The sequence below is a fragment of the Balaenoptera acutorostrata genome, chromosome 6 (genome assembly GCF_949987535.1).
Source record: "Balaenoptera acutorostrata chromosome 6, mBalAcu1.1, whole genome shotgun sequence".
Taxonomy (NCBI): Eukaryota; Metazoa; Chordata; class Mammalia; order Artiodactyla; family Balaenopteridae; genus Balaenoptera; species Balaenoptera acutorostrata.
Window position 1 is genome coordinate 29,692,129 of NC_080069.1, and position 27,017 is coordinate 29,719,145.

General features: G+C 49.3%; 1 protein-coding gene across 3 annotated transcripts in view; it reads left to right on the plus strand.

The window, feature by feature from the left end:
• The window catches only part of PHF2 (PHD finger protein 2), a 95,162-nt gene continuing 68,145 nt past the window's right edge, over positions 1-27,017 (plus strand). For 2 of the 3 annotated variants that reach the window (XM_057548726.1, XM_057548724.1), the window contains exon 1: positions 1-376. In XM_057548726.1, coding sequence (XP_057404709.1) covers positions 279-376 — 98 coding nt within the window. In that variant the 5' untranslated portion in view covers positions 1-278. The remainder of the gene's footprint in view (positions 377-27,017) is intronic. The other variant, XM_057548723.1, reaches the window with a different exon arrangement.

Consider the following 27,017-nt stretch of genomic DNA (forward strand, 5'->3'; position numbering starts at 1 on the left):
CGCGTCCATTCCCTTTTGTGTCCCGCGCGCGGCCCGTCCCCCGCGCACACTCGCGCCCTGCGCCCCGCGGGCCAGCGGGCGGCTCCCGGCGCGGCCCTGCACCGCGCGCCCCGCTTTGTGTGGACGCGCCGGCCGGGTGCGCGCGGGCTGTAGTGCGCCCCCGGCCCCGTCCCCGGCCCCGTCCCCGTCCCCGGCCCCGGCCCCCGCCCGGCCCGGCCCGCCCGGCCCGACCCGGGAGCGCAGCGCGGGCCGAGGGGCGGGCGGGCGGCGCGGCGAACATGGCGACGGTGCCCGTGTACTGCGTCTGCCGGCTCCCCTACGATGTTACCCGCTTCATGATCGAGTGCGACGCCTGCAAGGACTGGTTCCACGGCAGGTGAGCGCGCAGCCGCCCGGCCCCGGCCCCGGCCCCCGGCCCCCGGCCCTGGCCCGGCCCGGTGAGCGTCCCGCAGGCCCCCGCCCGCCGCCTCCCGCCGGCCGCGCGCCCTTTTGTGCCCGGGGCGGGGGCCGGGGCTGGGCGGGCGCCCCTCGCCGCCGCCGCTCACAAAGCGGGCCCGCGGGGGGCCGCGGGTGGGGGCCGGGCCGGGAAGTTGGGGCGCCCGGCCGGCCGGGCCGCCTGACAGCGGGGCCGCGGAGGCCGGGCTCCCGAGGCCCAGGCCCCGCGTCCGCCGCCTCCCCCGCGAAGTTGCAGGAACTTTCCCCGCGCGGGCCCCGGAGAGGCGCGAGTGGCGGTTTCGGACGCCGGCGGGGCTGGGACGGACGTGGGGCCCGGCCAGGTGGCGGCCGACGCTCCCACCCTCCGCCGCGGCCCGGAGCTCCGGCACCTCGTCCGGGTGGACGGGACCCCTGCCCGGCCCCAGCAGGGCTCCTGGACCCGGCCGGCCTGCATGTCCCCGGGCGGGAGTGCGGGTGACAGAATGGTGTCTCTGTGTGGGTGGGGGTGTTGTGACTTTGCCGCCTCCTCCCTGGCCATCACATTTCCCCATTCCCCTCCTGTTTTCAGACACAGGCCCACCCTGGTTTTCACTTGACCTTATGCTCTCAGAGGAAGATGGGGTGGGGGGAGATAAAGCTTGGCCTTTGCCTGTGACCATGACCTGGCCCTGTGCCGAGTTTTCAAAAGCCCGAGGCCCCTTCCCACCCAGAAGTAAGTGGAGGAGGAGGAAGAGGAGGTAATACTGGTGCCCAAACTGCTCCAACAGGTTCTCGTGTGTTTGGGCCTCAGCGGGACCGCCAGAGGCTGGCCAGGGTAGTGTGCTCTCCTATGCTCCAGTCTTAAACCCAGCAGGAGCAGGGCTGGGGGCAGGAGATGGGTGTGTGGTGGTAGGTGGTCCCTCAACCCCCAGAGAGGAGAGCCTCCCCCTGGCTTTAACTGTGGATGGGCCAGTGGCCCTTAAACATGGACTATGGTGTCCAGTCCTGCCAGTTTACATGTGGGGAGCCAGGCAGCCAGATGTGGCAGGGCTCGCTCAGGTTGATCAGCACCAGGCCTGATTCCCAGCTCAGTGCCTGTGACAGTGACCCCAGTGAGGAGGGGTGGGACTCCATGGGACAGGGACTCCCACTGAAATCTCCTGGGCTTCCTGGGCTGCCTTCCTGTGGATGTCCAGGGCTGCAGAGACCCCACAGAGCAGAGGAGCCTGGAGTGTGAGCGCTGGGCTCTGCCCAGAACACTGCTACTATGCACACCCACCAGTTGGCATCCTCTCAGAGTTCATGGCTGGATCAAGGGTGAGAGCTGCCATGTGATCCTTCATGGCTCCTCAGTTCCAGAGATACTGAGAAGCGGGCCCTGAGTGCCCTGAAAGTGGTAGGGCCTCTCCCTCCTCCCCCACCCCCACCGGGGGCCTGCAGAACTCCCTAGGTGCCCAGGCTGGGGGAGTGTGAGGGCCTGGGAGGACCCTTGTCTTGCTGCCCAGGAGCCCTCTCCTCTGGGTGGGGAAGGCAAGACCAGTTCTGAGCTAGACTTTGAGAAGGGAGGTAGGGGGTGGGAGGAGTGGAGGAGGTAGGGAGAGACCCAAGAATGCGGGGCAGGCAGGGGAAAGGGGCTGAGGGCTGGCCTGAGGGGCTGGTGGCATTTGCTCGATTGGCTTAGGCAGAGGCAGGGAGAAAGATGCGTCCTGACAGCCTAAAGGGGATGTTTTTGGGAGGTCTTATTTCTTTATTTCTTATTTTTCATGTGAGGTCTTGGATTTGATCTGATATACGCACAGATCATTTTGATCAGCACAGATTCACTTCCACCTATGTGGGGTCGCCCTAGGGTCTGAAAGGGGCTGTGCTTTCCCCCTGCCATGGGGCACAGCTTCTCTACATCTAATCAAGGGTCCCTTACGGAAGTGAGTGAGCCCTGAGGCCAGAACACCTCCTGTAGTCCTTAGTCCCCTGGGTGGCTCAGGGGAGGTGCTGTGATGGGGGAACACAGGGTCAGGGGTTGGGACCTTTGTGGGCAAGGCTGCATGTGGCCCTCACAGCCCTGGGCAAACCCCCCACCTCTCTTGGCGTGGCCCTTCTCCACTGTGACAGGAAGGTGTGTGAAATGATCCACATGTTTCCAAATCTCCTGATATTCCTGGATGGATGGCCCTCCGTTCTTTCCAGATCCATGTATCATCTGTACTGTTGTTTACTTCATATTCAACAGCTCAACTCACTTTTTAAAAGTTTGAATACTTTGTAACTTTTTATTTTGAGAGAAGTTTAGACCTAAAGAAGAGTTACAAAAAAGGTACAGTTTCCTTCTATCCCACACCCTGCCTCCTCTGAAGTTAACATCTTATCAGATTATGCTGGAAGCATGGAAACTGAGGCAGAAACACTAGCGCAGTACTGCTAACCAAACTGCAGGCCTCGGGCAGATTTATTTAGGTCTAGGACCCCATTTCACTCTTGTGTCTCCTTACTCTCCTGAATCTTTCTTTTCCAAGGAAACTTCATATCATTCCCTGAAATAGAACATTAGTATAACTTGCCATAGACAGTACTCGTAAAAATAAACATAACTGTGAAAGTAACAGGCTCCCTCTTGTTCCACCTGTGACCCCTCACATCCCTACAATGCACCCCATTTTGGATGGATTGGAAGGGGGTCTCTGAGGTTACTTTCACTGGCAGTGGCCAACTCTTTGCTGGTAGGACTCTAGCAGCATCTCCGGCTGAGATCGTGGTCGGGGCAGTCCCCTTCTAGGGGAAGAACCTGCTCCCAGAATGTGTCCACCTTGGCAGGAAGCCTTGAGCACCCTGACCACCCCTCCTGGCATTCTTTGGGGAGGTCTTTCCGCTGGACTGTGCTGGTACTCATTCAGCCGGGAAGTCAGGAGCGCGTGTTCCACCCCATCTTGACCATGGCTAGTCACTCCTGGGGCTGGGATACCTTGTCAGCCTAGTCTGCCTTCACTGGCACCTACTGTAGTGTCGCCTGGGAATTGGCTTTGACTAGGAAGGGATGGATTTTGCGGCTGGTTGTCTTCAGAGCTGTCTTATCTGTGTGTTTGATAGGGAAGCATGGCACTACTCAGGCATTGGGAAACTTCCTCCCCAGTTAGGGTGCCACAAAGCCACTTAGGGCCAAGAACTGGGGGGCTTCTCATGACTGTCGTCTTCTGTCAGACCCCATGTGTCCTTCCACCCCTGCCTTCAGCAAGGCATCTGACCATGGACCAGTCACTCTAGGGAGTGACCTGGGCCTCTCACCTTGTCACCGTCTTGATGTGAAGAGTCTCTGTCTCTGAGAAATAGGAATGATTCTGTTAAAGTATCAGATATCCTGAAGCTTCCTGGCCCTCTTTAAGTTCCTGTTGTATTAAACTTGAAGGGTTTTTGGAAGCATAATCAGTAAAGTTGATTTTAAAGAGTTTGAAAGCTGAAGGTGCTGTACAAGTCCTTCAGTGGTAGAAGTTTCATTTATCCCTCAGTAAGTACTATGGGGTGCATGCTCTGTGTGGGGTGCAGTGCTGGCCCTGTGGGTTCCTGGGGTAACAAGGCAGCTCCCTTGCCTCTTACAGGGTTTTTTCTATGGGAGTCAGACTTGTGGATCAGGAGTTCCGTGCCAGCCTGGGGAGCTGCTTCAGAGCCCGGAGGAAGCACTGTGCAGGGCAAGGAAGCTGCATCAGGGACGGCCTGCAGGTGTGGCTAGGAGGCAGTAGCCACCCTGGGGGCTCTGAGCAGAGCAGCAGTGGGAGGGGACTGAGGATTTGACAGGGTCCCTCTGGCTGCTGTGGGCACAGTTGGGGAAGAGGGTGGGGAGGGACAGGAGCCTTTGTCCAGGTGAGAGGTGACAGGCAGGACCTGGGGGTGGGGACTGGGGTGTGGAGAAGGGGTCGAATTCTGCAAGTACTCAGAAAGGTGGGCTGACAAGACTTGCCTGGTGTCGATCCCCTCTGATTCCTGTGTGTTTGTCCCTCCATCTGGGGTCCGCCTGCCCTCCTCTCCAGGGCCCTACCTCTGTGCCCATCATCCCCAGGACTGGTTGGCCTTTGTGGGCTCTCGCTGTGTCTTTCACCCCATCCAGCCTTAAGCTTCCTGGGGCAAAGCCTCTTCCTGAGTCCTTGGCCCTCATGGCTGCTCAGTACCACAGAGTGAGACTGTTGGCTGGCTCTGTTGGCCAGCAAAGTGTGCGCACTTGGAGGGAAAGGAGGGCCTGCCGGGGGGACAGGCCTCAACGTCGCAATCTAGGTGATCAGAGCTGACAATTAAGTCTTCCAACCTGAGACCCCTTAATACTGGGGGAAGTGCCATTCACATGGCACTGGAGTTGTGGCGTGTTTGACGTGGTTAGGAACAACGATTCATCATTTTTAAATGAGGAGTTCTCACTGTGTGAGTTTAAGAAGTTCCAGAGTTTAAGAAGTTCCAAAGGAGGTTGGGGGAATGTTCTGCCAACTTACAGAGGGCAGAGCAGATGTCCCCTGTCCATTGATCCTTTCCAAATGAGATGAATCTCAAAGGAAGAGACTTGGAGCTCATGGTAATTACCAGAATGTTTGCTTTTATTGAAAATATTGGCTCAGAAACATGCTTGGTGTGAGCCTCTGCACTGCAGCCCACATTTGTTTGGGGCTACTTTGGCTCAGGTGCGGCTGCAGTTGGCCTGAGATCGGGCAAAGATTTGGGGTACTTCATGTGGACCCTGCCACTGCTGGGTACCCAATCCTCTGGGGCCATCCCCTCGCCTCTGTGCTCGTGGCACCTGGCCGTGTGGCAGGGCCTTTTTCAAAAAGAATGAGCAGATTTGCTGTTGGGAGGGAGTATTGGCCAGAAAATAATGTTCCACGACAAAGTGTGCTAGAAGAATCTAACTCCTAAGATTCCGGTGTGGGTAAAGCAAAGCCGTCAACTGACTTCTAAATGACTGATGTGACTAATAGTGCTGCAGGGCTCGCACTCAGGCTGGCCTTTATGGCGTCAGGATTAGTTCACAGTTATCCTCTTTATTGGTTCTCGCAGCTACTTGGGTGGTGGGCCAGGTGGGCCACCTTGTCCTCCCACTTCAAGCAGATGGGGGTGGGGGTCTTGTCTCCTCACCTGCAGCAGGTGTAGGTACCTCTGCCAGGTGCAGGGACAGAAGTGGCGTTTGGTATATTCTGGCTCAGGGTGCTGAAAACCCCAATACCGTCCACGGTTTTGAAATGCTATGGGGATGGAAACATCTTCTCAGCAGGAAGGCCACATCCGGTGCCAAGTAGGGAAGCTGGGCCCTCTGCAGCACCCTCTGTGTCTCAGGTGTGCCCAGTCCCCCGCTGGCCTCCCATTTAGAGTTGTACCTCCATCCCTGCACCTCTCCTCTGTCTCACTCCATTTCCATCCCCCTACTTCTGCCTGTCTTGGTTCTCAACTTTTTGGCTTGGTGGGAAGTGAGCCTAACCGTGCTCTTTGGAATGGGCCTTGGCCCTCTGCTTCAGGGTGCAGGGTCTCTTCACTTCCACCCAAAGTGCTGGGTCATCCGTGGAAAAACATCTGTGTAAAACATAGTTAGAATTCCAGCCAGTGACTGGCTTTGACCTCAGAGCATAAGAACTGAAGGTCCTGTGGTGTTTGTCCAGGCAAATGGTGAAACCCGCCTTTCATCCTTTTTTAAAAATTTAGGGTGAAATTCACATACCATGAACTTAACCATTTTAAAGTGCACAGTTAATAGCATTTAGTGCATTCAGAATGACTTGCAGCCATTATCTCTATCTAGTTCCTAAACATTTTCATCACCTCAAAAGAAAACCCATTAAACAACTTCCCCATCCCTCCTCCTCTCAGCCCTGGACAACCACCCATCTGTTTTCTGTCCCTGTGGATTTATCTATTCTGGACATTTCATATAAATGGAATCATACTATATGTAACATTTTGTGTCTGTCTTCTTTCACTTAGCATAATGTTTTTTAGGATCAACCATGTTGTGGCAAGTATCAGAACTTCACTGATTTTTTTTATGGCTGAATACTACTCCATTGTAAGGATATACCACAGTTTGTATATACATTCCTCTGTTTATGGATACTTGGGCTTTTTCCACCTATGGCTATTGTCAGTAGTGCTGCTGTGAACATTTGTGTACAAATACTTGTTTGAAGACCTGTTTTCAATTATTTAGGGAATTGCTGGGTCATATAATTATTCTATGTTTAACTTTTTGAGTAACCAACAAACTTTTCCACAGCAGCTGCGCCGTTTTACATTCTTACTACCAATGCAGGAGCAGTCCGATTTCTCCTCATCCTTATCAACACTTGTTGTTTTCTATTTTTAAAATTATGGGTGTCCTAGTGGGTGAGAGTTGGTATCTCATTATGATTTTGTTTTGCATCTCTGTAATGGCTGATGATGTTGAGTATGCTTTCATGAGCTTGTTGTCCATTTGTGTATCTTCTTTGGAGAAACGTCTGTTGAAACAGTTTGCCCATTTTAAAATTGGGTTCTTTTTTTTATTTTTGAATTTTAAGAGTTCTTTATATATTCTGGACACTAGACCCTTATCAGATACAAAATTGGCACATATTTTTCCATTTTGTGGGTTGTCTTTTCACTTCTGTGGTAATGCCCATTGATGCACAAACATTTTTAATTTTGATGAAGTCCAATTTGTCTTTTTCTACTGTTGCTTATGCTTTTGGTGTTATATCTAAGAATCCATTGCCAAATCTGAGGTCATGAAGATTTACCCCTTTGATTTCTTCTAAGAGTTTTATAGTTTTAGCTCTTGTATTTAGTTTTTGACTCATTTTCAGTTAATTTTTATATAAGATTTGAAGTAGGGATCCAACTTCATTTATTTGCATGTGGGTATCCAGTTGTTCCAGAACCATTTGTTGAAAAGACTATTCTTTCCCTATCGAAAGTCTTGGTAGCCTTGTTGAAAACCATTTGACCATATACATGAGGATTTAATTCTGGACACCATTCCATTCCGTTGGCCTGTATGTCTGTTCTTATGCCAGTACCACACTGTTTTGATTACTGTAGCTTTGTAGTAAGTTTTGAAATCAGGAAGTGTGAGACTTCCAACCTTGTTCTTTTAAAAAAATTATGCTGACTTTTTGGGGCTCCTTGCAATTCCATATGAATTTGAGGATTGGCTTCTCCATTTCTGCAAAAAGGGCTGTTGGAATTTCGACAGGGATTGCATTGAATCTGTAGATTGCTTTGGGTAGTATTGACATCTTAGTATTACATCTTCTGATGCATGAGCATGGGATGTCTTTCCATTTATTTAGATTTAGGTAGCCCCTGATTTCTTTCAGCAGTGTTTTGTAGTTTTCAGTGTACAAGTTTTAAATTTCTTGATTTAGTTTATTCCTAGGTACTTCATTCTCTTGGATGCAATTGTAAGTGGGATTGTTTTTGTAATTTCCTTTTTGTATTGTTCACTGCCGGTGCTTTTACCCTTTTTATTAAAAAAAATCACCTTTTAACATGTGGCAGCTGAATTTCCAGAACCAGACATGTGTGGGGTGCAGGTGTTCATGCATGTGCTGGGGTGTGTACACACTCAGCTGGGTGCCTGTGGATGTCCTGTGTCCAGAGTGTGTCTGCATGCCCTGGGAGGGGTGCTGCTTTCCTTTTTAATCTTAAGTGTTTGTTGAGCCTTGCCTATGTCACATCCTGGGCTAGGCATTTTTCATACACATGTGTTGGGGGGCTCCTTCTTGTATTGTGTGGGGGTCGCCATGCAGGTCTCTATCTCCTTTACCCTGACTGTTGAGGAAGCTGCCACTGAGTAGATCAGGGCCCACTGCTGGGCATGTGCTGCACATGGCCTTGCTGAACTTCCCACTGCCCCTGAGGGCTTGGTGGTGGTGGGCTGTTCTGATTGGGAGGCAAGCGAACTGTGGCTGGAGAGATCAGCTCGCTGAGGTCAACACTACAACATGATAGGCTGGGACAGCAGCAGTGTGTCTGTCCTGGAGCTCCCCCTACCAGCGCCCCTTCATTGATGTTAATGATGGGGGACAGTGCCCAGGACCCCAGAAGGCAGCAGGTCCCAGTGAATGCAAATCTGTAGGATGGGTCAGCACTGCTCCTTGGGTTGAGCAGGACATGAGGGCAGTGAACAAGCCCCTGGGATGGTAGCCCAAGCTGCTGACTAAACCGTGAGCCTTATGCTGGGGTGGGTCAAGTGCCTAGGAAGCTATGGGCACAGTCTCTGGCCTGGGTCCTTCAAGTGGGGTGCCGTTTTCTGCTTCACACAGAAGTGCAGAGTGGAACTCATTTCTTCTTGTGCCCTACACACCGTGGGCTGGGCACAGGTCCCATGGTGCCGGTTAAGTGTGAATGGCTGGATGGGCCTTGGAGAGTGCCCTGGGGCCAGGTCTGAGCTCACAGATACCTACCCTTGGGACAGCCAGACTTGGGCTGGCAATCCCAGACTGATGTATAACCAGCCCAGCTACACGAACTCTGATACTTGAAAATCTTCTTGTAACTTTGTGACTTTGCCTCTCATTTTATCCATCTCCTTAGAACTACCCCCCGAGTCAGAGTCTGAATGTGAATCTCAGGGAAGTTGGGCTAAGTGGGAAGGGCAGTGAGAAGGTGCTTCCTGGGGACATGAGCGTGTCCCAGTGAGGCACAGGACCCTTCCCTGCCCAGACCCCATTTCACCACCCTCCTGGGCTGACTTGCCATCAGCTGGAGAGATGACACAGATTTAGGGGTTCAGCCCCCATTTCCTGCAGAAGAGACTGAGGCCTGGTGCAGCATGACTTTTGGCACCCTGGAATAATCAAGAAACTGCAGCCTGATCCAGTGTGCCTCCCAGATGAACAACGCCCAGGGAGGTGTGCAACGAGCTCCCCAGGAGAGCTCCCCAAACCCTGTGGGGAGGGGGATCCCTCAGCACTGCATGAGGCAACACAGCGGATGTGCATCAGAGCTCGGGGTGGGTTCTCACTAAACATCCTTCTGCTGACATTTGCAAAACTCCAGGATTAGTTGCCATTGGTGCCTGTGGAGTTTCTTTCCTGGAAAGTCTAACATAACTATGGCTAATCTCCCAGCTGTTTTGGAGCTATAGCTCATAAAAAAAGGGGCACCTGGGACGGTGAGGGGTGTTTCTCGCCTCTTGTTTGCTCCCAGCAACAGATACTTTCTGTCAACACCTCGTTCTTTCAGCAGCTCCCCAAGGGCACTAGGCTTGGGTCTGCTTAGGAGAGACTCTGGCTCGGAGAGGGCCAGCAGCCTGCCTGGGTCACCGGCTGATAAGTGGCGCATGTGGCTTTGCCACTCTGACTTCCCCTTGGCAAGTTTGAAGTCTGCCAGGCACTGCTCTTTCCCCATGCTTCACCCATGCTGTTGGAAGGTGGAAGTCTTAGCTGCTGTTCGGCCTCGTGGTTCTCATGGTACCATGTTGTCATGGTGACCTTTCGATCCCAGTCTGGGTGCTTGTGTAGCCGGCCCCCATCTGATCCTGGTACTGCCCCTGGGCCTCTCCAGCATCCCCCTCAGGAACCTGGACCCCAGTCTGCCAGGGCGCCTGCCACCTGCCCACTATACAAGCACCAAGCATTTGCATTTCAGTCCCTGGCTCCAGATGTGGAGGTGGACAGGTAAACCTGGGGGTGGCTCACTAAGTGAGGGTGGGGCATCTTTGTGAGTCTAGGGGCCGGGTCATATCGGCGCCCCCTTCACTGAGCCACAGCTAGGTGTGGAACTAGGGCTCTGAGGACCTTTTACCTGGGTTCAGCCCCAAAACACAGGTACAAATGCTTTTCCACTGTGTCCTCAGCCCAGTTCTGCCCAGTGTGTGCTGTGTGGCCCTCTGCTGGCCTTGAGATGTCCCCTCCCAAGTCCCACAGCCACTCCCCACCCCCGACTCTCTAAAATCCCTGTGGGGCCTGAAGGTAATGCTGGGCAGAAGTGAGGAAGAGACCCTGGAGCAGGGAGCCATGAAGCCACTTTCCCAGGCCCCCCATGCCGTGTCCCAGTCCTGCCCATCCCATGCCCTTCTCCAGCTCCACAGGGCACGTGGTTCCCTTCCTTTCGTCCACAGATGATGTGACCCTCTGGAATAGAAGGTGGGTGTTGGTGGGACCAGAGAGCACCACATGGCTCTGCTCATCCTTGCACTCAGCGGCTGAGCTCCGGAGGTGCCGCCCCGCGTGATCCTTCTGCAGAGCAGCCGTCCCAGCCTCAGGACTGTGAAAAAACCAAGTGCTGGATTGAAGCTTGGAGAAGGAGGCAGGCAGATTTGCATTCAATTTGAGAAAAAACTTTTTAATAATTGAAACTGGCCCCAGACTGGACACGTCTGGGGAAATAGTGTGTACGTTAGAGTAGGGTTTCTCAGCCTGGGCTCTGTGGACATTGGGGCCAGAAAATTCTTTGCTGTACAGGATGTGGAGCAGCATCCCTGGCCTCTGCCTACTAATCCAGTAGCACCCGCCCCCCCAGCTGTGACAGCAAAAGTGCCTCCAGGCATAGCCGATGTCCCCTGAGGGACACAGTTGCCGCCAGTTGAGGGCAAGAGGCGACTGAACTTCTGCAGAAACATATTCACCTTTATTGGGTAGAAAATGGAGCTTCTGACCCCTTTTCTTATGTGTATTGTGATAAGGAATAACTGCATTTATTCACTTAAAAATAGTTAATTGAAAAAATTTGCAAACAGAACACTAAGACATGGGTTTTTAAAAAAGAGTATGAAAGAATATGTAGTGAAAAGCTGTCTTCTCACCAGAACCAACTCGATTGCAGCCCCTTAGGAAAAACCGCTGAGAGATTTCTGTCTATACAACGTCTGTGTCAGGCAACCACCCCCTCTCTCTTTTCTCAGGCACATAGGCACACAGACACACACTGCGGGCATGGCTCTGCCTGGGACATAGTTCTCAGACAGGGCTCTGTTCTGTGGGCTGCGCTCAGGGATGCGTTTTCCCCATCTCCTCTGGCCTGGTTGGTGTTAAGCTTGTTTCTCATCTGGAGCAACTGCAGTTTTGTACAGGGAGCACCCTGGTACATACGACTACGTGTGCATATGTGCGAATTTATCTGTTGGATAAATTCCAAGACAATAAAGGTGCTGAGTTGAAGGGAAGCATTTCAGGTTTTAAAATCGCCAGATAGGTTGTACAGATTTCTCTACACACTGGCAGCACATTTTCTGAACTTTTTGATCTTTTGTCAGTTCAGTCTGGAAGGTGAAAAATTGTATCTCACTATGGTTTTGTAGTGCAGTTTTTATATTATATATTATTATATTATCATTTCAGTTTGTAGTTGTCTAATTATTAAGCTCACTCACTTTTAAATCCTTTTCTCCCTACAACTGTAGGATTTTGTAAGTGGCCCAGATGCTTTCTAACAAAGACAAAAAGAGCAGGTTGAATCTGAGAAGTGAAGTGAAAGGCAGCCTTCCTCTGATGGGTCAGGGCAGCGGGGGGCACTCCCATCCTCTCCCTCTTCCCGCTCCAGCAGTGCTCTGAGCCCCTGCAAACCTCCAGGGCTGGCAGAGGGTGAAAGCTCACTTGTTTGCTAAATATCCCCTCTCCCTTCCTTTTGAGTCTTATTGTGAAGTCAGCCTCATTTGCTTTTATTTTCTTCATAAACTTTTATTTTAGACTTGTTTTAGGTTTATAGAAAAGTCGCAGCCATGGTAGAGTTTGTGCATGCCCCGGCTCAGTTTCTCTGATTGTTAGCATTTCACATCACTTCCATACCCTGGTCACAGCGCAGGAGTCCATGTTGCTTCATTGCCGTGCACTTCCTACTCCTAGTCCTCCCCACAGAGCCACGTTTACTGGAGGCCTTGCACACCCAGCTGCTCCAGTTGTGGTGGCTTCTTGGACCCCTTTGTCCTCTGATCCTGACCCTGAAGATCCTTCAGGGTTTGTGTACCTTTGAGGAGCCATGTCTCCAGCTCGTGAGGCCTCCCCCCAGGCACCTTCACACATCCCTGAACCTAGGACCCAAGCCCCAGTGAGGGCACCCTGACAGCTCGCGGGGCTACCTGTGACCCTGTGAGGGAGCTGAGTGTCACTCAGCAGCCCTGCGGTGGTCCCTGCAACACGGACATGGGGCGCTCTCCACGTGGTCCTGATCACAAGGGCTGCCATTTAGGATCATGGTGCTGTTCCCCTTTCACAGTTTCTTCTAGATCTCAGACTTGCATTGTTTCATTAGATTTCAAACTACTCTTTGGAAAAGAAAGATGTAATTAGAGTAGTTTTTTGCACCGCCTCTCTGAAAAGCTGACTAAGAGAGCAGTTCCCCCCTCCCCCACTCTTACGCTCTGCCTTAGGGGCCAACGTTACCACCATCCACTTGAATGGCTCCTGCCCTCCGGACACACCACTGGAATAGGATGTGCGAGTTGGGCCTCCCAGGGAGGACTTGGTCCAAGCCCCTCTTTCACAAACGAGAAACAGAGGCTGCCCAGCAGTCTGTGTCCTTTCTCAGCCTGGTGCTCTTTCCAGACCCTGGGGTGTTCCCCAAAGATGGGCTGGAACCCTCTTGGTTGGTTCTGCCCTTGGGGAAGCCGCCCTGCCCCCAGTCCTGAGCAGCACACGTTTGAGTGCGGGAAGCCCTGTGCCTCCTGTGATTCGGTGAGTGATGACTGTCGGCCCCCATTCCAGAACACCTCGCTGTGTGGCCGGGCTGCTTGTCTGCAGTGGGAGGCTGTGCCCAGCTGGCCTTGAGGTTCTGGGGTCAGGAGGAGGTGGCCTGATGCCTGTCCAGGTAGAGGCCTGCCCCACTCCGGGGTCATCCTGCTGGGGCCTCCCTTCCCTGCCTGCCCATTTGCCTTTTCCTCAGGACCTGTGTGTCACCCGGGCGGCCTGGCCAGCTCTCCAAGGTCCCTTGTTGGAACCACGGATCAGGATCCAGCCCATCTTCAGCCACCCTCAGAGCTGGCCACTGGAGACCTGAGGGGTGGCAGAGCCGGGCCTGGTTGTCTCCTTGCCACTTCCCTCCCAACACTCCGGGATTCCAGGATTCAGATTCATTTTAAACTCTTGGGGGAATCCCTGTGCAGACGGTCCCTGTGATGAGGCCGCTGGTCTGGATGATGGCACGTGGTCACAGAGCCTTGTTGTACCAGCGTGTCCTCCTCTGGGAGCGCGCCGTCATCTCCCAGCACCGGCCTGTTCACCGTGATCTGCACACACTGTCAGTTAGTGAAGGCAAAGGCTCTTGGCGAGGTCACCCAGCAACACTTGGCAGCCTGCCATTCTTACCCGTCGCTTGGCAAGAGAATCCTTCAAGGCCTTCCCGGAAGTGTCCTGTCTGTCGGGGGGAACTATGGACAAGGCCTAATGCTGTGCTTGCGGGTATCTGTCAGTGTGAGTGTCCCTGGGATGGACGGAGGGCTCTGGTGCCCTCTGCACAGTGAGGTCCAAGGTATGTGTGTGCCTCATCTTGTCCTCAGGACCCGCTCCATGAGCCAGGCGAGGTCCCTGATTTAGGGATGGCAACATTGATGCTCAGTGTTCCCAACACACCACTAGGTTGGAGGTGATCAAGCACAGCCAGTGTCCTTTCACCACGCTCACTGCCCACTGGTCATGCTGGCTGCTGTTGAAGTGTGCCTTGAGGCCCAGCTTGTACCAACCTAGCCTCATGGCCCCGGTCCCCTCTGGGATAGGGTCCATCAAAAGGCACTCACCTCAGGGGGCCGCAGCACATGTCTGCTCCAGGCCCTACACCTTGCATTTGTGCCTTCTGGGAGTCTGGGGCAAGGGCCCGCTGGAGCCCATCCAGGTTTCAATATCCTGATCTTTGCTTTTCTTGTCCTTTATGGTTAAAAAAGAAAAAAAAAGATAAAGAACAGATATTAGAATGTTCCAGCAGGATAGGACCTTGGAGCACACCAGTCACTCCTCCCTCAAGATATAGCAGCAATGGGGACCACAGCCTTCCCTTCATTCTGGGCTGCCCCCTGTAGGGTCACAGCACAGAGTTTGTTCCCAGGCCCCACCCCTAAACACCCTCCAAGTTGATGCCCTCAGGGGTGTGGTAGGGGTTGAGGACAGGGGCCTTACCTCTCTTGGTCTAGAGTGGTATTTCTGTTAACATGACCTTGGATTGCATTTGCTCTCAGGTGAAATTTGTCTTCCCAGCCACCTTGTGAGTCTCTGAGGGTTTTATCGAGATGGAAGGCTGTAATTCCCAGAGCTTCCTGACAGAGGTATTTGCTCTATAGCTGCATACAGTTGGTTTCCCTAGAAACTGCTGGAATAAATACTCCAAAACCTGCTTCTGATTTTTAAAGAGACCATGCCATTTATCTGGACTATCTATTAAAAATCCACTGGAACAGGTTTAAAAACATATAAAGAGATATTTTGAATATTCATTTAATATATCAAGGATTCTAGACTCTTAGATGATAGAATTGAGGGGAGGATTAAGTAAGTTATAAAGTACTCACAATAGGAAATTATTCAGTCATCAACAGTGACGTTTACGACAAGATTTCAATGATACGGGAAAATGTTTATGCTATCATGTTAAATGGAAAAAAACCCCAAGATTCTACATTGTCTATATAGGATGTTAGTTGGTGTGAATCAGTTAAAACAGAAGACATGCTGGAAGCAAATGTTAGAGGGTTGAGAGTGGTTTTTCCTGTTGCTTTCATACTTATCTCCACTTTCCAACTTGTTTTCCAGGAACATAATATCACTTTTATAATCAGAAATAAAATAAGCAGGAAAACAAGATTTCAGAGTGCAGAGGTCATCCTCCCCTGCCTCTCATTTCACAGATTTTGTGGACTACAGGTTTTATAGACACTTGGGCTCAAGTGTCTGCCACTGCACAGCTGCCTGGAGGCAAGGGTGAGGGATGCTTTCTTTAGGACCCTTGACTCTAAAGGCCCTTCTGGCAACCCCTCTTCAGATGTGACCCCCCCCCCACCCCAATAATGAACGCTAGCCTAGCCTGCAGCCTGTCTGCTGAGGAGGGGCTCCGTCAGCCACCCAACAGCCCCATCTGCCCCAAGCATCTTTCTGCAAGTGGAGCTTTAAGTCCCATAGGACCCTGTCCAGTCAGAGGCCCCCTTAGGGATCATCCCAGGGATGAGGCCTCAGGCTAATGGGTTGAGGATGGGCCCCCCCATCCCCCCCCCCCACCTAACTAGGAGCAGTGACTGAGGCCCCATGACGACTTCCAAGAGCAGCAGGACCATCCTGTCACCAGCTACTTTCATGCCGGAGTGTCCCACCCTAGGTGGGGACCAAAGCATATGGCCAGCTTTGGAGGACAGAGCCTGTAAGCCAAGCTCCTTCTGGTCTGTCCTCACATTTCTCTCCTGCAGACTGACAGCTAAGCCCCTAGTTACTTCATTCCACGTGAGGGAAGACAAGTGAGGCCTCAGTGCCACAAAATGTGTGGTTTGCAAGGCTGGTGGGGGTGTGACACAAGAGGGGGCCCTTGGGGAGATCCCAGCAGACACTAGCCTTACCAGACATGCTGAAGGCACAGGCCAGCATAGGTTAGTTCCAGTCTGAGAAGCTAAACACTGCTCTGTAAACGGGAAGTCCTCCTTCACAGAGCTTTAAACCATTACTTACAGACATCAAATGATTACTCAAATACACTTGGATACTTACAGATACTAAATTATTATTTACAGATGCTCCACCTAAAAATAAAGAGTAGAGTAACCTAAGGCCAAAAATATGGGGAGCCACTTCCAATCGGATCTACTTTAGCAATGACAGCAAAGAATTCTGAAAATACAATGTAAGCCATGAGAGATGTAGGATTTGGTGTTACAGAAAATATTTCCTGACCACATTCATTGTGTGACCATTCATTTTCAAAATGCTCATTCTGGTGGCGCTGGGTCGGAGGACGGAGAGAACTATTCAGAGAACTGTGATTTCTTCTTGAGTCAGACCTGCCGTGTGGCTGACAGGGTCTTGGTGCTCCGGCTGGGTGTCAGGCCTGAGCCTCTGAGGTGGGAGAGCCGAGGTCAGGACATTGGTCCAACGGAGACCTCCCGGCCCCACGTAATATCAAACAGTGAAAGCTCTCCCAGGGATCTCAATCTCAATGCTAAGACACAGCTCCACTCAGTGACCAGCAAGCTACAGTGCTGAACACCCCATGCCAAACAACTAGCAAGACAGGAACACAACCACACCCATTAGCAGAGAGGCTGACTAAAATAATAATGAGTTGACAAACACCCCAAAACACACCACCAGACGTGGTCCTGACCACCAGAAAGACAAGATCCAGCCTCAACCACCAGAACACAGGCACCTGTCCCCTCCACCAGGAAGTCTACCCAACCCACTGAACCAGCCTTACCTTACCCACTGGGGGCAGACACTAAAAACAATGGGAACTATAAACCTGCAGCCTGTGAAAAGGAGACCCCAAACACAGTAAGTTAAGCAAAATGAGAAGACAGAGAAATACACAGCAGATGAAGGAGCAAGGTAAAAACCCACCAGACTAAACAAATGAAGAGGAAATAGGCAGTCTACCTGAAAAAGAATTCAGAGTAATGATAGTAAAGATGATCCAAAATATTGGAAATAGAATGGAGAATATACAAGAAACATTTAACAAGGATCTAGAAGAACTAAAGAGCAAACCAACAGTGATGACCAACACAAGAAATGAAATTAAAAATTCTCTAGAAGGAATCAGTAGCAGAATAACTGAGGCAGAAGAACGGATAAATGACCTGGAAGATAAAATAGTGGAAATAACTACTGCAGAACAGAATAAAGAAAAAAGAATGAAAAGAATTGAGGACAGTTTCAGAGACCTCTGGGACAACATTAAACACACCAACATTCGAATTATAGGGGTACCAGAAGAAGAAGAGAAAAAGATCAGGTCTGAGAATATATTTGAAGAGATTATAGTTGAAAACTTCCCTAATATGGGAAAGGAAATAGTCAATCAAGTCCAGGAAGCTCAAAGAGTCCTATACAGGCTAAATCCAAGGAGAAACACGCCTAGACACATATTAATCAAACTATCAAAAATTAAATACAAAGAAAAAATATTAAAAGCAGCAAGGGAGGGCTTCCCTGGTGGCGCAGTGGTTGAGAATCTGCCTGCTAATGCAGGGGACATGGGTTCGAGCCCTGGTCTGGGAAGATCCCACATGCCGCGGAGCAACTAAGCCCGTGAGCCACAACTACTGAGCCTGCGCGTCTGGAGCCTGTGCTCCGCAACAAGAGAGGCTGCGATAGTGAGAGGCCCGCGCACCGCGATGAAGAGTGGCCCCCCGCTTGCCGCAACTAGAGAAAGCCCTTGCACAGAAACGAAGACCCAACACAGCCATAAATAAATAAATAAATTTATAAAAAAAAAAAAAAGCAGCAAGGGAAAAGCAACAAATAACATACAAGCGAATCCCTGTAAAGTTAACAGCTGATCTTTCAGCAGAAACTCTGCAAACCAGAAGGGAGTGGCAGGACATATTTAAAGTGATGAAAGGGAAAAACCTACAACCAAGATTACTCTGCCCAGCAAGGATCTCATTCAGATTTGACGGAGAAATTAAAACCTTTACAGACAAGCAAAAGCTAAGAGAATTCAGCACCACCAAACCAGCTTTACAACAAATGCTAAAGGAACTTCTCTAGGCAGGAAACACAAGAGAAGGAAAAGACCTACAATAAAAAACCCCAAAACATTTAAGAAAATGGGAATAGGAACATACATATCGATAATTACCTTAAATGTAAATGGATTAAATGCTCCCACCAAAAGACATAGACTGGATGAATGGGTACAAAAACAAGACCCGTATATATGCTGTCTACAAGAGACCCACTTCAGACCTAGGGACACATACAGACTGAAAGTGAGGGGATGGAAAAAGATATTCCATGCAAATGGGAATCAAAAGAAACCTGGAGTAGGAATTCTCATATCAGAAAAAATAGACTTTAAAATAAAGACTATTACAAGAGACAAAGAAGGACACTACATAATGATCAAGGGATCAATCCAAGAAGAAGATATAACCATTGTAAATATTTATGCACCCAACATAGGAGCACCTCAATACATAAGGCAAATGCTAACAGCCATAAAAGGGCTAATCGACAGTAACACAATCATAGTAGGGGACTTTAACACCCCCCTTTCACCAATGGACAGATCATCCAAAATGAAAATAAATAAGGAAACATAAGCTTTAAATGATACATTAAACAAGATGGACTTAATTGATATTTATAGGGCATTCCATCCAAAAACAAAATAATACACTTTCTTCTCAAGTGCTCATGGAACATTCTCCAGGATAAATCATATCTTGGGTCACAAATCAAGGCTTGGTAAACTTAAGGAAATTGAAATCGTATCAAGTATCTTTTCCGACCACAGTGCTATGAGATTAGATATCAATTACAGGAAAAAAACTGTAAAAAATACAAACACATGGAGTCTAAACAATATGCTACTAAATAACCAAGAGATCACTGAAGAAATCAAAGAGGAAATCAAAAACTACCTTGAAACAAGTGACAATGAATACACAACGATCCAAAACCTATGGGATGCAGCAAAAGCAGTTCTAAGAGGGAAGTTTATAGCTATACAATCCTACCTCAAGAAACAGGAAACATCTCAAATAAACAACCTAACCTTACACCTAAAGCAATTAGAGAAAGAAGAACAAAAAAACCCCAAAGTTAGCAGAAGGAAAGAAATCATAAAGATCAGATCAGAAATAAATGAAAAAGAAATGAAGGAAACAATAGCAAAGATCAATAAAACTAAAAGCTTGTTCTTTGAGAAGCTAAACAAAATTGATAAACCATTAGCCATACTCTTCAGGAAAAAAAGGGAGAAGACTCAAATCAATAGAATTACAGTTGAAAAAGGAGAAGTAACAACTGACACTGCAGAAATAAAAAGGATCATGAGAGATTACTACAAGCAACTATATGCCAATAAAATGGACAACCTGGAAGAAATGGACACATTCTTAGAAAAGCACAACCTTCCGAGACGGAACCAGGAAGAAATAGAAAATATAAACAGACCAATCACAAGCACTGAAATTGAAACTGTGATTAAAAGTCTTCCAACAAACAAAAGCCCAGGACCAGATGGCTTCACAGGCAAATTCTATCAAACACTTAGAGAAGAGCTAACACCTATCCTTCTCAAACTCTTCCAAAATATTGCAGAGGGAGGAACACTCCCCAACTCATTCTACGAGGCCACCCTCACCCTGATACCAAAACGAGACAAAGAGGTCACAAAGAAAGAAAACTACAGGCCAATATCACTGATGAACATAGATGTAAAAATCCTCAACAAAATACTAGCAAACAGAATCCAACAGCACATTGAACAGATCATACAGCATGATCAAGTGGGGTTTATCCCAGGAATGCAAGGATTCTTCAATACACACAAATCAATCAATGTGATACACCATATTAACAAATTGAAGGATAAAAACCATATGATAATCTCACTAGATGCAGAAAAAGCTTTTGACAACATTCAACACCCATTTATGATAAAAACTCTCCAGAAAGTAGGCATAGAGGGAACCTACCTCAACATAATAGAGGCCATATATGACAAACCCACAGCCAACATCATTCTCAATGGTGAAAAACTGAAAGCATTTCCTCTAAGATGAGGAACAAGACAAGGATGTCCACTCTCGCCACTTTTATTCAACATAGTTTTGGAAGTTTTAACCGCAGCAATCAGAGACGAAAAAGAAATAAAAGGAATCCAAATTGGAAAAGATGGAGGAAAACTGTCACTGTTTGCAGATGACATGATATTATACATAGAGAATCCCAAAGATGCTACAAGAAAACTACTAGAGCTAATCAATGAATTTGGTAAAGTAGCAGGATACAAAATTAATGCACAGAAATTGCTTGCATTCCTATACACTAATGATGAAAAATCTGAAAGAGAAATTAAGGAAACACTCCCATTTACCACTGCAACAAAAAGAATAAAATACCTAGGAATAAACCTACCTAAGGAGACAAAAGACCTGTATGCAGAAAACTATAAGACACTGATGAAAGAAATTAAAGATGATGCAAACACATGGAGAGATATACCATGTTCTTGGATTGGAAGAATCAACATTGTGAAAATGACTGTACTGTCCAAAGCAATCTACAGAATCAATGCAATCCCTATCAAACTACCACTGGCATTTTTCCCAGAACTAGAACAAAAAATTTCACAATTTGTATGGGAACACAGAAGACCCCGAATAACCAAAGCAATCTTGAGAAAGAAAAACGGAGCTGGAAGAATCAGGCTCCTGGACTCTAGACTATGTTACAAAGCTACAGTAATCAAGACAGTATGGTACTGGTACAAAAACAGAAATATAGATCAGTGGAACAGGATAGAAAGCCCAGAGATAAACCCACACACATATGGTCACCTTACCTTTGATAAAGGAGGCAAGAATATACAATGGAGAAAAGGCAGCCTGTTCAGTAAGTGGTGCTGGGAAAATTGGACAGCTACATGTAAAAGAATGAAATTAGAACACTCCCTCACGCCATACACAAAAATAAAGTCAAAATGGATTATAGACCTAAATGTGAGGCCAGACACTATAAAACTCTTAGAGGAAAACATAGGCAGAACACTCTATGACATAAATCACAGCAAGATCCTTTTGACCCACCTCTGAGAGAAATGGAAATAAAAACAAAAATAAACAAATGGGACCTAATGAAACTTAAAAGCTTTTGCACAGCAAAGGAAACCATAAACAAGATGAAAAGACAACCCTCAGAATGGGAGAAAATGTTTGCACATGAAGCGAGTGACAAAGGATTAATCTCCAAAATATATAAGCAGCTCATGCAGCTCAATTTCAAAAAAACAACCCAAGCCAAAAATGGGCAGAAGACCTAAACATACATTTCTCCAAGGAAGATATACAGATTGCCAGCAAACACATGAAAGGGTGCTCAACATCACTAATCATTAGGGAAATGCAAATCAGAACTACAATGAGGTATCATCTCACACTGGTCAGAATGGCCATCATCAAAAAATCTACAAACAATAAGTGTTGGAGAGGGTGTGGAGAAAAGGGGACCCTCTTGTACTGTTGGTGGGAATGTACATTGATACAGCCACTGTGGAGAACAGTATAGAGGTTCCTTAAAAAGCTAAAAGTAGAACTATCGTATGACCCAGCAATCCCACTACTGGGCATATACCCTGAGAAAACCATAATTCAAAAAGAGTCATGTACCAAAATGTTCACTGCCGCTGTATTTACAATAGCCAGGACATGGAAGCAACCTAAGTGTCCATCGACAGATGAATGGATAAAGAAGATGTGGCTCATATATACAATGGAACATTACTCAGCCATAAAAAGAAATGAAATTGAGTTATTTGTAGTGAGGTGTACGGACCCAGAGACTGTCATACAGAATGAAGTAAGTCAGAAAGAGAAAAACAAATACGATATGCTAACACATATATATGGAAACTAAAAAAGAAAAAAAAAAGGTTCTCAAGAACCTAATGGCAGGACAGTAATAAAGACGCAGATGTAGAGAATGGACTTGAGGACATGGTGGGGGAGGGTAAGCTGGGACGAAGTGAGAGAGTGGCATGGACATATATACACTACTAAATGTAAAATAGATAGCTAGTGGGAAGCAGCCGCATAGCACAGGGAGATAAGCTCGGTGCTTTGTGTCCACCTAGAGGGGTGGGATAGGAGGGTGGGAGGGAGACACAAGAGGGAGGAGATATGGGGATATATGTATACATATAGCTGATTCACTTTGTTATACAGCAGCAACTAACATAACATTGTAAAGCAATTATACTCTAGTAAAGATGTTAAAAAATAAATAAATAAAAAATAAATAAATATAAAACTTTTATAAAAGTAAAAAAAAAAAAGCCTATTCTGAAATGCCGTGAGAACGTGTGTATCTGTATGCTGGTGCACACATCCTTTCTGAGTGTGCCAGGTGCACTTTGCAATGCACGAGGATGGACATTCCTACAGATGCACCCTCTGGGCACATGTCCTTTACAAACGTGTGTGTCCACATGGCTGGTTTGCCCCAAATATGTGCATATTCAAAGATGCCCTATTCTTTTTTTCTTACACATTTTACAAAATTCAGTTTTATTATTTCCAGCTTTATTGAGTTGTAATTGACAAAATTGTAATATATTTAAAGTGCACAATGTGATGATTTAATATATGTATACATTGTGGAAAGATTCCTGCAATTGAGTCAATTAACATATCCATCATCTCACATAGTTTTTTTTTCTTTTGGTTAGAACGGTAAAGTTATACTCTCTTGGCAAATTTCAATTATATAATACAGTGTTATGAACTCTAGTCACTGTGTTATACATTAGATCCTCAGACCTTATTAATCTTACAGCTGAGAGTTTGTGCCCTTTTACCAGCCTCTCCCCACCCCCCCTCCCCCAAAGGTGCCTTGTTCTTGGAGGGATGGTAGACCTGGAATTCCTAAGATGATTCCATCAAACAGAAAGTCAATATCCCTAAGTTGACCCACTTCCTTTACTTCACCGAGCTTCATATTACTGTTAGTTTTACTCCTGTACTATGTCAGATTTGGTAACTGGTTTCTGTTCGAATTGTTGTGTCCACGGCAGCCAGCAGGAGTGGACATTTTCCCAGTTCCTCATTTACCAACCATCCATCCTCTTGGGTGAGCTGCTCCCAGCTGTTCCTGAGTTTTCTTTTGAGCCAGGCTCCCTCCTCTCCTGTTTTCTGGTTGTGGGGTCTGTGCTGAGACATCTACAGGGTGCTTGAAGCAGAAGAGGCAGAACCAGGTTGAATGGGTGGCTGTCCTGGGCGGGTAACTTTGAACAACTGTGGGCGAGGAGAATCCAAGGAGGTTTGCTTGTTTCTGTCAGGACCCTGTGCCCAGAGCGGGAGGGAGGGAAGCTGCAGGTAGTGCTGGGGCAGCAACCCGAAAGGGTCTGGAGGTGCCCCCTGAGAACCAGGGCCGAGACTATTCTATAGAGACTGGTAGCCTTGTTGGGCCGTGCCTTCTTCACCTAGCTCAACCCAGTTCTGCACCTGGCAGGTTCTGGGCCTCTGGGAATGATGAGCAGTGTGGGCTCACAGGCTGCCAGGTGTGTCCGAGACCTCTATAGGAGGAGACCGGTGATGTCAAGTACTTTCCCAGCCCTAAAATCCCACACTTCTTGAATCTGATTGTTTTCTGTGGTGGGTTGGGTCTATCCTGGTGGGAGTGAGGGCTCCTGGCGGTCCCAGCCGGCCCCCACAGCTTTGAGGAGATGGCAGGCAGGGCAAATGGGTGGGGTTGTTCTCGCTTCCTGGGGCTTCCCTCCCAGGATAATGCTGATACAGACAACTGAAGGTGTGTCCCTGGGCAGAGTTAGGGAAATCATGCCTGAGAGTCTCAGAATTTCTGCCACGTCTTAAAAAAATAAAAAGTGCCTGGCTATGAGGTTCTGGAAGACGTGCAACAGGAGTGACAGGCGTTCTGGGACCTTCGTCCTGGTTCCTCTTTGTTCCCGGACCTCCGCCTGCCGGCTGTGGGAAAAGCAGAGACAGAGCCCTGGAGGGAGGAGCTGTGAAGTGGGGGGAGGAGAGCAGAGGCTGCCAAACCTCAGTTTCCCTACCTGCGGAGCTGGAAGCAGCTGTTTGCTGGGTGCATGGGGCTGGTGGACATGCAGTGCCCACGGAGGGGTGTGGCTTTAACAGCCCTGCCTATGTTGGGATGCAGGAGATGGTTGAGTGTTCTGAGATCTGCTGGGGAAGGGCCCCTGTTGTCTCTAGGAGGAACCTGGCACATGCTCTCAGGGGGGCTGGGACCTATCCTGTAGGCGACATTTCAGTCCCCCTGCTGCTGAAGCCCTTTCATTCATCCCCTCCTGCATTTGTGGGTTCTTTCAGCCTCCCTTTCTATACAGTGTGGGAAATATCCATACAGCCACGAGTAGGGGGTTTTAAAGAAGTCCTCTCTTCTTGGCTGTCTGCTTCTCTGATTTTCCAACCCCTTCCCTCCCCAGGAGAGCACCTCGGCCTGGCATCCTCCTCCTCTAGGCACCCAGAAGGGGGCTGTGCTAATGTGTGCAGTGGTCCTCAGGAGCACCGTCTCCCAGTTTCAGCACTTCCGGTAGCTCAGCTGATAGGCCTCTGCACTTCATCTTTCCAGAGGGCTGGCTGGTCTGCCCCTGCAGCCTTCGGCTGCTCAGCCTTGGTGGGAGGCCTGCTGCGTGTCTGATGACCACCAACCCGGGGTGGGGGGGTGCAAAAGTCCAGATGCCCCTAAGAGAAGACAGTAAAGCCTGACCCATTCAGGCACACAGCCTGCCGTGAGCCCTGATTATTCTGACAGGTGAGAATCAGGCTGACTGATTGATAATAGTGGCACCAACTCCCTATGAACGTGGCTGTGCTTTGTGGGAGCCTTGCCGACTTCCTCATTTGCAGAACTTTGAGACTTGGCTCCTATCCCACCAGAAAGGCCATGGAGAGGGACACTGGGATGGGCAAGGGATGGGCAGCCATCAGGGTCCCTATGGGCTGGATCAAACTTCCACAAGTGATGATGACGAGCAGGGAAAGCCACCAATCTCAATCAGTAGCGCCGTGCCCATGCTGGTCCTGGCCCTTGCAGCTGTCGCCTCTGGAGGCAGGCATGGCCCCGCATCCTGATACCTCCTGGGAGGCCCCACTCACCTTTCATGCTGTGTGAAGGCCCAACAGGCTGGCCCTGAGGCTTGGGGCGGGGTCCCCTTTGCTGGGAAGATGGACAGAAGAGGAGCTTCCATAGGCCTTCCGGGCCAGGCTGGCTCCACAGCTGGAAGTCTTGGCTGCCATGTGCTCAGGTCTCATCATTGTTTCATGTCCCCAAGAATGGCATCCTTAATGCTGGCCCATGTGGGCCTGGGTCTCTCTGTCCCAGGACTGGCTGTGGTTGGTCCAGGGAAGAGCCTAGTAGGGTGTCCTATTGGCCCTGAGCCCCAGAAAGTACAGTTGTCCTCCAGAGGATTCTGCCACAGGCATGTGCAGTGAGTGTGTTTTGGTGGACCAGCTACCTCTGACCCCACGAGAGGGTCCAGCACAGAGGTCCCCATGCAGGGAACTTATGATCACCTCCAGGAGGGCATTTCCCTAAGAAGCTGCATCCCGTGCCATCCTATTGGCCTCGCTCTGTCCCCACACTGCTGGGGGTCCAACACGAGCCCCCACCTTTCCACATGTTTGCTTCTTGCCTGCACCCTCAGAAACTGTTTTTATTGTGCATGTTCTTCATAAGTGATTTCATTTGTACCAGTTGTTCTTCAGCCGCTTCTTCCCTTCAATGCAGGCCTCAGTGAGCCAACCCAGTTGGACACCCTCGGTTGTTCCAGAGCCCCCAGGGTCTGCTGGCTGTGCCCCTCACGGAGGTGGAGCAGCTCAGGCACCTGTCCCTATGGACCCTGCAGAGGCTCCCGACGGCAGTTTCGGGGTGGCTTGTGGGGCTGGGGCTATTCTCAGGGTTAGTTTTTATGTCCAGCACATTCACTTCCCTCTGGCAGTGACAGGCAGAGATCAGGCGGCACTGGCATGGCCTGAAAGCATACGTGTACTCCCCCGGAGCAGGCTCACGCTGCACACAGTCATGCTGCTGCCCTTGCATGACCTCCGGGTCAGCCTTTCTGTTCTGTAAGTCCAAGAAGTGAATTTTTAGAGGGATCAAGGAGGGGGTTTCAGACAAATTCCAAGTGAGTTATGGTCAAGGTCGCGCAAGGAGATGGGGTTGGAAAACCAAGTAAAGGAGCGTGCCGCATTCATCGTTTGAATGCCAGTGTTTCAAAACGAGATCCCGTGCCAGTGAACAGCTCATGGGGGAGCTAGTCTACCACCTGGAGTGTTTGATGATCACCCCTGCGTTTCACCTTTCCTGGTCTGCACTAAAGCATGAAATGTCTCAGCTGGGACAGACGGGGTCCAACGCTCATTTCGCACATTGTGGGATTCAGAGTCAGAAGGAACTTAGAAATGCAGGTAGGGGTGCCAGATAAAAAATAGTTTGAATTTCTTTTTATTGGAAATTCATATTTGACTGGGTGTCCTGTATTTTTATTTGCTAACTCTGGCTACCCTAGGTGTAGCCCAGCCCTGTATCTTTGTCAGTGAAGATGTTGCAGCTAGGAAAGGTAGGACTTCCACTGTCCCAGCACTTTTCAGGGAGGGAATCTGGCTATTGGGATGCCTTGTGCCCCCCAGCTTGGTCTAGCCTGCTTTACCAGTGAGAGGAGAACCCTGCAGTGGGGTGTGTGTTTGTGTGTGTGTTTGTGTGGTGTGTGTAGGTGCATGTGGTACATGTGGGGTGTGTCGTGTACATGTGTAGAGTGTGTGTGTATGTGTGTAGTGTGTGGCATGTGGGGTATGTGTGTATGTGTTATGCATGTGTGTGGTGTGTTTGTGAGCATGTGTTTGCATGTATATGTGTATGGTTTGTGTGTGTGTGTTATGTGTGGTGTGTGTGTGGGTTATATGTGTATGTATGTTTGTGTGGCAGCCACAGGGTGGTGGAGTAGGATATGGCTGCCTGTGTTCAGCACCCTGAGAATTTGGGGGG